Source organism: Mastomys coucha, unplaced genomic scaffold, assembly GCF_008632895.1.
Source record: "Mastomys coucha isolate ucsf_1 unplaced genomic scaffold, UCSF_Mcou_1 pScaffold17, whole genome shotgun sequence".
Lineage (NCBI taxonomy): Eukaryota > Metazoa > Chordata > Mammalia > Rodentia > Muridae > Mastomys > Mastomys coucha.
The window spans coordinates 22,882,435-22,896,139 of NW_022196899.1; the positions used below are offsets into that span (position 1 = coordinate 22,882,435).

General features: G+C 43.0%; 1 protein-coding gene and 1 pseudogene across 2 annotated transcripts in view; both read right to left on the reverse strand.

Annotated features, from left to right (window-relative positions):
* Window positions 1-7,298, reverse strand: part of Prkci (protein kinase C iota) — a 57,621-nt gene extending 50,323 nt beyond the window's left edge. The window contains exon 1 of one of the 2 annotated variants that reach the window (XM_031376494.1): window positions 7,006-7,298. In XM_031376494.1, coding sequence (XP_031232354.1) covers window positions 7,006-7,106 — 101 coding nt within the window. In that variant the 5' untranslated portion in view covers window positions 7,107-7,298. The remainder of the gene's footprint in view (window positions 1-7,005) is intronic. The other variant, XM_031376495.1, reaches the window with a different exon arrangement.
* A 5,197-nt stretch (window positions 7,299-12,495) lies between these two features.
* LOC116094774 lies at window positions 12,496-12,674 on the reverse strand (annotated as a pseudogene).
* Between the last annotated feature and the right edge of the window lie 1,031 nt (window positions 12,675-13,705).

A 13,705-nucleotide genomic window follows, 5' to 3' on the forward strand; every position in this document is an offset into this window, starting at 1 on the left:
ACAGTGCCACTCCCTAACGACAGTGCCACTCCCTAACGACAGTGCCACTCCCTAACGACAGTGCATTTCTGAGCCTATAGAGGCCACTTCTATTCCAACGAACCGCATCCAACGACAGATGAATGGATAAAGAAAACATGGTACATATCCATAATGAAATTTTACTCAGCCATAAAGAAAAAGGAAATCATAACATCTTCAGGAGAACAGACAAAACTAGAAATCACTACACTGAGGGAAAGAAGTAAGACTTAGACAATTACCTCATAATTTCTCCCACATGAAGAACTTATTTTTATTCATGTGGCCTGTGGGGTGGTGTGTATCATAGAAGTCGAGAATGACATTAGGAAGGAATCGGAAGGAAAGGGCGAGAGGAACGGCAGAGGGTAGTGAGGGAGGCCAATGAGGAAGAACACAGGCAGCATTTGTATGAAAATGCCTTAATAGATCCATTCTGTTAAATCCTAATTCTAAAAATTAAGCAAAAGAGTCTGGCAAGAAGGCTCAGTGGTTAAGAGCACCAGTTGCTCTTCCAGAGGACCAGGATTCAGTTCCCGGCACCAAGAAATGGTTAATGAATGAGAACTCAGTGTAAGCATATGAAAACCGATGGGCCAGGCCTGGTGGTGCACCTTCTAATTCCATCACTTAGGAGGCAGATGTAGGCAGATCTCTGTGAGTTTGAGGCCAGCATGGTCTACACAGTAAGATCCTGTCTTTAAAAGGAACAAAACAGGGCTGGTGAGATGGCTCAGTGGGTAAGAGCACGGACTGGTCTTCTGAAGGTCCTGAGTTCAAATCCCAGCAACCACATGGTGGCTCACAACCACCCATAATGAGATCTGACACTTCTTCCTCTAAAGTTAAGAAAAAGTTAAAGTTAAAGTGTGTCAGAAGTTAGCTACAGTGTAAATAATAAATAATAAGTGAATCTTTAAAATAAAATAAAATAAAAAGAACAAAACAAAACAGAAAGTTGGTGACATAAAGCTGAGTACAATGGCACGCCCTGCAATTCTAGCTGTGTGGGAAGTTGAGGCAAGGAAACTCCAGGAGGCTAGGAGTGCACAGCAGTCAGGGAACACAAGCAAGACTCCAACCAACATTGAGAACGTTAAGTTTGAACAGCAATGCCCCTTCAGGCTCACAGCGGCTGCACCACTTTGAACAGTTCTAGGAACACAGCAAGGTTCCCGGAGGAAGCAGGTCTCTGAGGAGGCCCCTGAGGTCACTTCGATGAGAATGTTGTTAAGTTTGAACAGCAACGCCCCCACAGGCTCACAGCGGGTGCACCACTTTGAACAGTTCTGGGAACACTGCAAGGTTCCCGGAGGAAGCAGGTCTCTGAGGAGGCCCCTGAGGTCACTTCCAGCTTTGCTCTCTGCTTTTAGGTTCACTACGATGTCTTTGCTTCAGTCTTCTGCCACAGTGATGTTTCACTCAATTGCATGGGACCAAGAAATCATGAGCCGAACCCTCTGAGACCAGGAGCCTAAACAACTTATCCCTGGAGTTGTCAGATATTTTAGCCATAGCAATACAAATAACAGGAAATAAAAGTTCCCGTTTGTAAAAGCAAGAAATTCTTGTGAAATGCACAATATTCAACCAAAACAAAAAGCCCTGGGAAAAGAAGATTAATTAAATGAGACTTCCCACTGTACATCAAAACTATACACTGTAATAATCAAATTGTGGCATGTACTAAACAGATCTCTCCCCAAACAATGGCACAGAATACACAGTTATTTATCTACATTACAGGAAATACCATGTGTAAAAGTTATTTCAAACAAATAGTGATAAGAAGACCTCTTTTTAAAAATGTTAGTAGAATTTTAAAACGTAAGTTGTATCAGAAAACTACAGATGACTACACTCAAAATATAACATTGAGAAGATGATTACTTCAAACTCTACACAGTACAGAACTCTAGACTACTTGTAAATGGAAACTCATCTACCTACGGCAACAAACCAAGGAACCACATATACAGGAAAAAAGGAGATTTAATTACATAAATCTTAAAATCTTCAGGTAAACAATAGATTGAGAAATGCCTGCCAATTTTAGTAGTCAAAATGTAAATATCTCATCAACAAACTTAAAGGAAAAATAGCTAAGCTGGTGAAATGACTGCCTGGCATGCATGAGATCCTGGGTTAGTGCACCAACTCGGCATAAAACCAAGGTGTGGTGACACACACCTGTTATCCCTCTAGGGAGATGCAGGCAGGAAAATCGGAAGTTCAGGGTCATTCTCTGCCACAGAGTAAGTTACATGTCAGAGTCAGCATGTAACATGGGACCCTGCGTAAGAAGAAACGAAGGGATAGAGGAAGGGGAAGAGGGAGGAAGGGGGTAGAGGGAGGGAAGGAGAGAGAACACATACCAAAAATGTGAGCAAACACCTTATAATCCCAGCACTCAGGCATCACGCCAGGAGGGTGGAGAGATCAAGGCCAGCCTGGGTTCCTAGTGAGCTAGAGGCCAGCTAACCATCAGAGACCATCAAGGAGAGGAGGGGAAGGGAAGGGAAGCACTCTCCCTCTGGGGAGAGTTCCTAAGCAGCTGCGGCTTTGGCTGCTTCCTCGGCCCTTCAGTGTGCACGTGCTCATCTCAGGTCTCACCCGGTCCTCCAGCTCCTTACCTTCAGGCCTCACTGCTGCTGACAAGCTGTTGATCTCAGCATTACCAATTCAAGATTTCTGTGGGTGCTTTTCTCTTTGGCCAGGCTATGGGCCAGTTACCCCTTGGAGCTGGCTGCCACTCTACCATCCCTCACCCCCTTTCTGAGGGTTTTACATGGTCCATGTTGTATGCAGCCAAGGACGAGCTTGAGAAGTCCTGACCCTCCCGCTTCCAGTACTGGGATTACAGGCAGGCACCACCATACTTGACTTAATATGGTGTTTGGATTGAACCCAGGGCTTTGTGCACACTAGGCAAAAACTGCACCAGCTGAACTACACTCAGCTCCAACAACCGAAAGCACACAACTATACTGATTCTGCAATACTTTAAAAAACAAAACCTGACAGGACTTGTTCACTGTAAGAGGAAAAATGCACACAACACTACATTCCAAATATGCAGAGTCAATCCTGGGCTGTGGACAAGGCTCAGTAAATAGAGGCTGCCAACAGGGCTATGATCCCTTGCACTGCCAAAACCAGCCGTTGTTCACAGCAGGGATCCTCTGGGCTGCAACCCCTGCTCAACAACAATGGCTTACAACTCCCTGTTTACAGCTTTCTGTACACACACATTATAAAGGTGAGAGTGGCCCAGTCATCGCTCCGCTAAACTCTATCCCACAAGCACCTTTATACAAGGATTAGCATACAATGGTAATCTACCACTAACCAAAAAAACCTGTTTCTCTCCCTCCAGCCTGACAAAGCTCGAGCCGCTGACTCAAGAGTTTCCATGCTGGGAAAAGGGGGTGCACTCCACTCAAGCCAGATTCTCAGTGCCTTTGCAAACTAGCAAAGTCTCCTACTTTCAAAAACTAGAAAAAAGTCAAATTACATGCCTGTCATATCTAGGAAGGCACACACTTTCCCTAAAAATGAAACTTATTTAAAAAGAGAGAATAATTCATTCACTGAAAATACTCAAAGATTCCACCTTCCCTGGGAAGAAATACTGTGAGGAGGAAGAGGGCAAAGCTACAGAATAGTGTGCCCTCGAAAGAGCAAATGAAAACAACATTTTCTCAGTGAGGTTGTTTTTGTTGCTAAGGTAAAAGCCTCATGTAGGCCAAGCTGGCTCCATCCACACTCACACCTCTGATCTTCCCACTTCCACCTCCTGAGGGATGGGGTTACAGTGTCCCACGTACCAGGATTACGCAGTATACACTAAGCAAGCACTCCTCCAACTGGATCCCCAGCCCAAAAACACATTTTCTAATTGCAAACCCTCCTCTATTTCCCAGTGTAAGGGAAAAGGAGTCTACTTTGGAGTCATGTATGGGATTTGTTATTCAACATATTTATTAGCTATCCTTGCTACTGACTCATTTTAGTCTCATCAGTGCTAATAAGCAGCTGGCTCTAATATAACTACCAGTTTCGATTACTGTTAATAAACATATAATCTTAACGTCTAACTCAGAAAAAAGAAAATGGCACGGTTGAGGTTGTCCTGAGGAGGCTTGGAAAACAATGTAGTGTAGTGACGGCTCCACGGATTACTGAGCACGTGGGGTTATGTGTGCCTATCTTCTGTAAAATTTCCTAAACTTTAAAAGATAAAGTATCTCAAGAAATTTTTTGTTTTGTTTTGTTTTGTTTTTGTTTTTCGAGACAGGTTTCTCTGTGTAGCCCTAGCTGTCCTGGAGATCACTTTGTAGACCAGGCTGGCATCGAACTCAGAAATCCGCCTGCCTCTGCCTCCCAAGTGCTGGGATTAAAGGCATGCGCCACCACTCCCCGGCTCTCAAGAAATTTTTGACAAAATAAATCATATATCCATAGTCTCATTTTCTTTACTTTAATAATTAGAGCAATAAATAAAGAAAATCCACGCCAGGCTGTGGTAGCACACACCTTTAATCCTAGCACTTGGGAGGCAGAGGCAGGTGGATTTCTGAGTTCAAGTTTTTGGAAATGATTTCCATGATGTGCCTATTTGCTAATAAAAATATAGGAAAATGAAAAAGCATTAATTCCTTGGTCTTTCACCAAGTCACTGGAAGCTAAGTATAAAAGTCAAAAACTAAAGAAAAGAAAAAACAAACAAAAAAAGTCAAAAACTAAAATCAACCAGTGAACAAGCAAAATTTAAGACACAAAGAAGACAGGAGACAGAAGGTACTATACACCGTAATGCTCATCTTTCAGTGGAAGTAATCAATAAATACTATCTAAAGATGATCCCTCAAGAAACATAAATGTGGGCTGGTGAGATGGCTCAGTGGTTAAGAGCATTGACTGCTCCTTCAGACTTCCCAATTCCCAGAAACCACATGATGGCTCACAACCATCTGTAATAAGATCTGATGCCTTCTTCTGGTGTGTCTGAAGACAGCAACAGTGTACTCATATAAATAAAATAAACTTAAAAAAACAAACATAAATGCAACCTTTTTGAGCTTTATTTATGTGCGCGCGCGCACACACACACACACACACACACATGACATGTATGGGAGGTGGAGTGGGGGTGCCACAGTGGCCAGAAGAGAGATTGGGTCCTGGAACTAGAGTCGCAGGAAGTTGTGAGCCATCTAACACAGGTTCTTCAAACACAATTTGAATACTCTGGAAGAGGAGCAAGTGCTCTTAATGGCTGAGCCCTCTCTCCAGCTCCATAAATGCAACCTGCAGACGAAGCTAACCACCAACAGTAGAGCCTGTGGAGACTGCAGGGGGAGAAGACACACTTTTACACCTGTACACAGTATGCACTTTCTTACCATGTGTATGCATTCATACTGAACTCTAGTTTGTAAACCTGTCAACTAGACAGCTTCTTTAAAATCCACGGTATTTCCTCCTCTACAAACAGTAAGCCACAGGCTGTCAACTTTATAAAATGGAACCCATTCTAAACCAACCTTTCTCAACCCATAGATCTAGACCCCTTTGGGGGGTTCCAACAGGAGTTGCCTAAGAGCATCTGAAAACATAGATATTTACATTACAAGTCATAACAGTAGAAAAATTACAGTTACAGGTAGTAACAAAAATAATATGGGGTCACCACAACATGAGGAACAGTATTAAACAGTTGCAGCATTGAGAACCACTGCTCTAAAATAAATATCTCTCAAATTATCAGAAAGTTGTGTGTGTGTCCTTGGAAGGAGAAGCAGTGGCTCTTTCAATCTTGCAAAGTTTGTTCATGGCTGACCATGAACCAAAATGGCTAAAGCAGTTATTATGACAACTGCCAACTTTTTAAAAATTTCAAAAAAAAAAATTAATGCATTTGCACAGACTATTTTAAAGTCAAAACCTTATTTTGTCTGTTTTAAGTAAAAAGAACATTGTCTACTGCATATTCTACAAATTAGTCCCAAATCAGTCAATGTCAGAGGCTGGAAGATAACACACAAAACTAGGGCCTTACATGGACACATTAAGACATGCGGAGCTCCAGTTCTCTTGAGAGGAACACAGGAAAGAACTGTGAAGGTCTGCTATCTTCACTGATCCCCTCAGGAATGTGAACGCACGCAGTTCTTTTAACCTTGTAGTACATGAAGCTTTTAAAAGCAATTTATTTCTGCCCAGACAAGCAGTGAGGTCTTCTGTTAATCCCTGCTCTCCACTCTTTTGTGCTCACGCTAGCCTTTCACCTCAGCAGAGATCCTACATCATCTCAAACCACAAACTGAATTAAAAGGAGAGGGAGAACTTTATGACAAGTCATGATAGAAAAAAATGATTTGGCTATGCTCGGAACTGGATTACTTTTGGCAGAGACACTAGTTTAAACACTTGGTAATCAAGTGGAGTAATGATCGCTTCTAGAATTTAAAGCCTTGGTTGGCTTCTCGCCTTTCGATATCTCGCCCTAACTTCCAAAATGTGGGTCAGCACACTTGCACCTTAATTCTGACCACCCAGGATTCAGTGCACATCCTTTTAAAAAGTATCGACTTTGATACTAACTCTTAACACCTATAGCGGCTCTCTGACCATAGTCCGGACTTATTTCATGAACTCTCCCACGGTGAAGGATCGATATAAACCTGATTTATAAGACGGAGGCTTCAGGCCTGTCTGTAACGAAAGGAGCCAGCTAAGGAAGCAATCCAGGCTTGCGAGCCCACGGTAGTGAGTGAACAGGCTTCCCTCGAAATCCTCAAATCACCCAGTCCCGAAACAGTTGCAAATTTCTCCGTCAGCTGATTTGTCCTCCCCTCCGGTGGCACCCACTCTCCTCCACCGACTCCTGGGCGACCTACACTCATTCGTCCTGGGTGCCACCAACCGCACCCCTCGCCGGCCCCCACGATCGCTCGGGCCCCTGACCGCCAACACACTTACCCGCGGTAGTAAGCTTTCACCCGGACCTGGTGGGAATGGTCCCCGCCGCCGCCGCACGCGACCGTGTGGGACATGGTGCTGCTGTCCCTCTGGGTCGGCATCTCCTCACTCCCCCGCCTCGCCGCTGGAGGCCGAGGGGGCCGGGGCAGCGCCAGGCGCCGCGAGGGTCTCGGCCTCCCGAGTCTGTCGGGAAGCCGTGGCCGCCCGCCTCGCCGACCAACACGCCTAGCCCGCGGCGCGGAGCGAGCAAAGGGTCGCTTCGCCGCCAAGCCCGAGCCCCGGAGCTCCTCCCTCCGCCCTGCACAACACGCCTCCCGCCATGGCTCCTCCCACCACGCTCGCTCCCTGGGCCGCATTCCACGGCAGGGCGGGCTCCGGAGTCGCCGAGTCCCGGCGCTCTCATCCTCACGGGGGGAGGAGAGGCTAGCAAAGGGAACGGGATCCACCAGCCTGCCACCAGACTCTCTAAAATGGAGATGTTCTTGGATACTCATATGTATAATTATAAAACGCGGCCTTTTAAACGGAAAAATATCTAGAAAAACTCTACAGGGCACCCACGCTCAGGGTTGTTTCCCCCTATTCTTCTATTTGGTCTCGTCCCAGCTAGCCCGCCACGCTTCCGGGATGTCTTTGCTGCGCGGGATTCTGGGATTTGGAGTCCCGGTGGGATTCTGGGACTTGTTCCTTAAAGTGTAAGGAGCCTCGTTTTTCTATCTTGTGCTTCCCGGGAGTTGTAGGCATGGAAGTCCTGAAAACAAATTTGAGTATCTGAGGCCACTGGAAACATAGCTTCGTCAAGATATAGAGTCTGTTTCCAGTTAAATTCTCCATTTCAATTTCAACGATCGTTGATATTAAACAGTGCCCTTTTGGGGGAAACAAGATTTAGTTAATTGCTCAGCAAATTCTTTTATGGGAAGAATTTAATAATATAGGTGGCAGTGACATTAGTAAATGCAACGAAAGAAGAAACTCAACTGGGAAATACCACAGAAGAGAGATTCCTTCAAGGCCCCTGTACCCAGCGCCGCCACCCTCCCTTATACTGTCATTCTACAGAACAAAGTACCCAGTGAATACTTAACTAGTTTATCAGTTCATTAGCATTTATTTTACTTACAGTAGCTTGTCGAGAATTAGAAACAATCCGTCTTTGTAACTTACTTTCAGACTTCCTCGGATCTTGGCTGTGTGACTTATTTACTCTGTCCTTACGGTAGCTTAGATCCAGCCATCAGGTCAGCCTAGATAGCAACACGTGCAAAGAGTTGAAGTAAGCAAAGACATGGCTTTCTTTTTTGTTATTGTTTGTTTGTTTCTGGTTGGTGAGAGGTTTTCTTTGTATAGCTGTCCTGGAACTCATTCTGTAGACAAGGCTAGACCCGGATTTGCCTGCATCTGCCTCCTGAGTCCTGGGATTAAGGGCATACATCACCACTACCCAGCAGCTTTCTTAATAATCATTAATTAGATTTGGTTGCTTGCCTCATCAGAGGTACTATGTATGACACTTAGCTTGGTACAGCTTCAACCAACATCCACAAATTTGGAATATATGAAAATTCCCACTAAATAATTTTTTTAAACAATTAGAGGCTGCATCATCATGTTAAATATGGATTGATTGCTATCAACTGTAATATCTAAAATACGATAGTCATTTTAAAAATAATTTTATGGGGGCTGGAGAGATGGCTCAGCGGTTAAGAGCACTGACTGTTCTTCCAAAGGTCCTGAGTTCAAATTCTAGTAACCACATGGTGGCTCACAACCATCGGTAATGAGATCTGACTCCCTTTTTTGAAGTGTCTGAAGACAGCTACAGTGTACTCACATATAATAAATAAATAAATCTTTTAAAATAATTATTTTATGTATGAGCTCCACACATGCACCTGGTTCCTGCAGAGGCCAGAAGAGGGCGCCAGATCCCCTAGAACTGGAGTTTCAGATGGTTTTGAGTTACTGTTGGGTGCTGGGAATCAAACCCAGGTTCCCAGGAGAAACAGCCAATGCCTTTAACTACTGAACCATCTCTCCAATCTGAGATGGTCAGTTTTTAATTGCATTATTGAAATTTTTTATGCTTTGTGACAAATTTAAAATTATATAAAGCTCTAAAAATGTTAACTGACATATAAGGAGTAGATATTTTTAAAAAGTAAAAGGTAATTCACAGTAAATTCTTTTTAAAAACAATTCTTATTCCTTACCACTTTTGAAAAATCTGTCATCATTAGCTTTAAAATCTGGTTTTAAAGGCGGCCACTAGTACCCAAGAATTTTTTTAAGTACTTACTGTATTAGCTATACTAATCTGTAACTATAATTTGTATAAATAGCAACACACACAAACCCATTTTCTTAAAGATGATAGCTTTAAAAATAATCATTACAGAAACTGGAGAGATGGCTCAATAGTTGAGAGAACTCATTGCTCTTCTAGAGGAAGTGGGGGTCGAGTCCCAGAAACCATATAGCAGCTCACGATGGTTTGTAACTCCAGTTTCAGGGGATCTGATGCCCTCTTCTGGCTTTTGTGGGCACCAGAATAGATATGGTACATACATGCAGGTCAAACAGCCATATGCGTAAGATTAAATTAAACTAAAAAAAAAATTGAGTTCCTTTTATTGGGGGTGGGACTCCTGTGGAGACTGTAGGACTATTCAGAGAAGTTGGTTCTCTCTGCCCACCATATGGGTCTTGGGGATTAAACTTGGGCTTTGGACCTTGACAGTAGCTGTTAGTCCTACTTAGGTTATCATTGCTGTGAATAAACACCGTGACCAAGGCAGACATTATAAGAGCAAACATTTAAACGGGGCTGGCTTATAGTTTCAGAGCTTCAGTCCAGTATCATGCTGAGACGCATGGCAGCATGCAGGTCAACACGGCCCTGGAGAAGGAGCTAAGAGTTCTGCATCTTGATCCAAAGCCAGCCAGAAGGATATTGTCTTCTCTTCCACACTGGGCAGTACTCCAGCACACTTCCTCCAGCAAGGCCACACCTACTCCAGCAAGTCCACACCCACTCCAGCAAGGCCACACTTACTCCAGCAAGGCCACACCCACTCCAGCAAGGCCACACCTACTCCAGCAAGGCCATACCTACTCCAGCAAGGCCACACCTACTCCAGCAAGGCCATACCTACTCCAGCAAGGCCACACCTACTCCAGCAAGGCCACACCACATCCTAATGGTGCAACTTCCCACAGGCCAAGCATATCCAAACCACCACAAGATAACAGCCTTAAGAGCAGGTAGCATATGGTTGGGAGCACAGCTACTGCAGAGGATGAGGTAGAAGGATCATTTGAAACCATAAGTTCAAGACCAACTTACCTCTAAGTTCATAGAGATTGAAGAGAAGGGCTGACTGTCTAGGAGAACTTTTAAAACTCTCCTGAGCTATACTTTACATATCTTACAAGTCACATATTTAAAGCACATAGTTCAATTTTTCAGTATGTTCACAAAGTTGGACAGTGATCACTGCTATTGAAATCCAAAATATCCTCATCATACCCCAAAGAAACAGCATACCTGCTGGCAATAACCTCTCAGCCTCTCAGGACCACTAACATCTGTGCAGCTGTGGATTTTCCCTGTTCTGTGTATTTCATACAAAGGGAATCATAGACTATGTAGTTGTTCGTATCTTTTACTTGGTTTAATATTTTTGAGGCTTGTTCACATTGCATCAAGTACCTGTACTTCCTTTATACGGTTAAATAATATTCAAGAGTCAGAGTATAATACATAAATGTTTATATGCACATTTGTTTGTTCTCCTGTTGTTTTCTCGATGCCGTTATTGTTTTTAGGACTGATGAAGTCCTAACTCCCTGTTCTGCTGTTACTGTTGCTTATGTTTTCGATGTGGATGCACTTTTAATTCTGTTGGGCAACGCCCTAAAGGAACTCCCCTGTCACACGATCACTGTTTAACATCTCGAGGGAAGGCCAAGCTGTGTTGCAAAGTGTGTAGTTTTACATCTGATTCTCCATACTTCTTTTCACCCTGGCTATTTTGCCTTCTTTTTATTGCATTTATTTATCTTGAGTGTCTATGTAGGGGGAGGGGTGTGCATGCCACGTGGAGCAGAGTGTGGACATTAAAGTACCACTTCCTTGAGTTGGTTTCTTCTTCCACCTTGGGGGTCCCAGAGGTTGAACTGCTGCCCCCCCACCAACTTGGCAATAAGCATCTTTACCAGGAGAGCCATCTTGGCAGCCTTTTTCTTCCTTCTTTAGTATATAACCAGTGTCATGATTGTGAAGTAGCATCTTACTATGATTTTGAAATCCATCAATATAATTGTGTTTAGTATCTTTTCATACTTTTATATGCCTTTCATATATTTTCTTGCCTCCATTCAGATCCTGTAGCCACTTCAAAATCAGATTATCTCTCTCTTTTTAAAAAAAGATTTGTTTTATTTATATGAGTACACTGTAGCTGTCTTCAGACACACCAGAAGAGGGCACCAGATATCTCATTACAGATGGTTGTGAGCCACCATGTGGTTGCTGGGAATTTAACTCAGGACCTTTGGAAGAGCAGTCAGTGCTCTTTACCACCGAGCCATCTCTCCAGCCCCAGATTATCTCTTTTCATTGAACTATAGGATTGTTTTTAATATATCCTAAATTTTTCTCTATTGGATGATGTTCAAATATTAAATTCTATACACTTCTCTCATTGTATTCAGTATTTTCATTTTTGATGGTATCATCTACAACACAAATTATTTAAATACTGAATAGAGTCATAGCTGCCTGTTGTTATTGTCACTGATGCTTTGTTTTTTGTTTGTTTGTTTGTTTTGTTGTTGTTTTTGTTGTTTGGTTTAGTTTGTTTTTTCCAGATAGGGTTTCTCTGTGTAGCCCTGGCTGTCCGAGTACTCACTCTGTAGACCACACTTACCTAGAACTCAGAGATCCACCTGCCTCAGCTTCCCAAGTGCTGGGATTAAAGGTACACACCACTGTCACCACTAGGCAAATGTTTAGCACAAGCTAGCCTTGAACTTGATATCCTCTTGTATCTGCCTCCATCTGCAACTCATATTGGCATGTGCCATCACAACCGGCTCAATTATTTAAAAGAGAGGAGGAAAAAAATGAATCTTACAACTGTGTCAGTTGGGTTATTCTGGGTCCCGTTGTATTTTCCTATGAATTGTAGGATTGACTTGTCAGCTGGGATCTTTACAGTGATTTCACTGAATATATGGATTACTCTGTAGGATCTTTTCAGCAAGGAAACTCAATAAACGTGGCATGGCTTTCCATTTTTTTGTCCACTTTGATCTGTTCCGGTACTCTGCAATTTTCAGAATAAAAATTTTGCACTCCTATTTTTGTTTGTTTTTTTCTTTTTTCTTTTTTTTTTAAAGGTCTTCACATTTTTATTCTTTGTACACAAAGACTAGCATGATCAGTTCCACTTGGTAGACAGTCGAATAACCAATTCAGGTGGCTTAGTCCAACTTAATGTAGCCTATGTCCTTCGCGTACTGACAGAGCACTGACGGCACATGTTCAGCCAGTATTTACAGATCAGACCATGGTGGTTAGAGCAGACACGGCAAGAGAGAGAACCCTGGCAGAACTTCCGTGGGTGACTCCAGTAGAGCTGCTGGTGACCCATCTTGACTTCAGATGCCCAACGAGGAAAAAGGGCTTGTTTGTTTTTTTCAAGGCAGGGTTTCTCTGTGTAGCCCCGACTGTCCTGGAACCTGCTCTGCAGGCCAGGCTGGCCTCAAACTCACAGAGATCTGCCTGCCTCTGCCTCCTGAGTGCTGGGATTAAAGTTGTGTGTGTGCCGCCACCTCCCAGATATTTTGCACTTCTTTTGTTTAATTTATTCTCAAATATTTCAATTTCTCTAATACTATTATATATAGAATGACTTCATGCCAGTTTGGGAACATCCACTGGTAATACTTAGAAATGCAATTAAGTTTTGCATGCCTATCCTCTGTTTTACAAGCTTATATCAATTACTTATTAGGTAGAAGCATAGCTAATCTTGATTATCGATTGGACTAGATTTAGAATCATGATGGAACCACACCTCTGATGGTACCTATGAGGGTATATCCAGAAAGCTTTAACTGAGGAGGATAGAAAAGATCACCCATAATAACAAGGGTGGCACAATCCTGTGGTCTAACAAAGGACAAACTGAGCTAAGCACTAACCACTCCTTTCCCCTCTGCTTTCTGACGGTGGATGCAACAATGGCTTTATCAATGGGCATTGATGATTGCATGTATTTAATTCCATCAGGGAGGCAGAGGAGAAGCTTTGTGAGTTCGAGGCCAGCCTGGTATACAGAGCCCATGCTGGCTCTCACCCCTCAGCTTCCCAAGGGCTAGTATTACAGGCATGAACCACCAGGATTTGTTTATGTACTTATTCTTATTTCGTCCTTCCTTTATTATTTATAGTTTTGCTTGTACTTGTGGGAAGCATGTCCTTAAGGTTTCCTTCATGTGCATTAAAACACACAGATAGTGTTTTTTTTTTTTAATATGTAATGTAGTTGAAAATAGATACTGCAACATGCAAATAGATGCATGGAACACAGAGATGTCATTTTCAGTAACAAAGTAATGGAAAATGCTGAGACAAGTCTTTGTTATTTTCAATATCATTAATTAAAGAAACTAAGACTGAGAAGAGAGG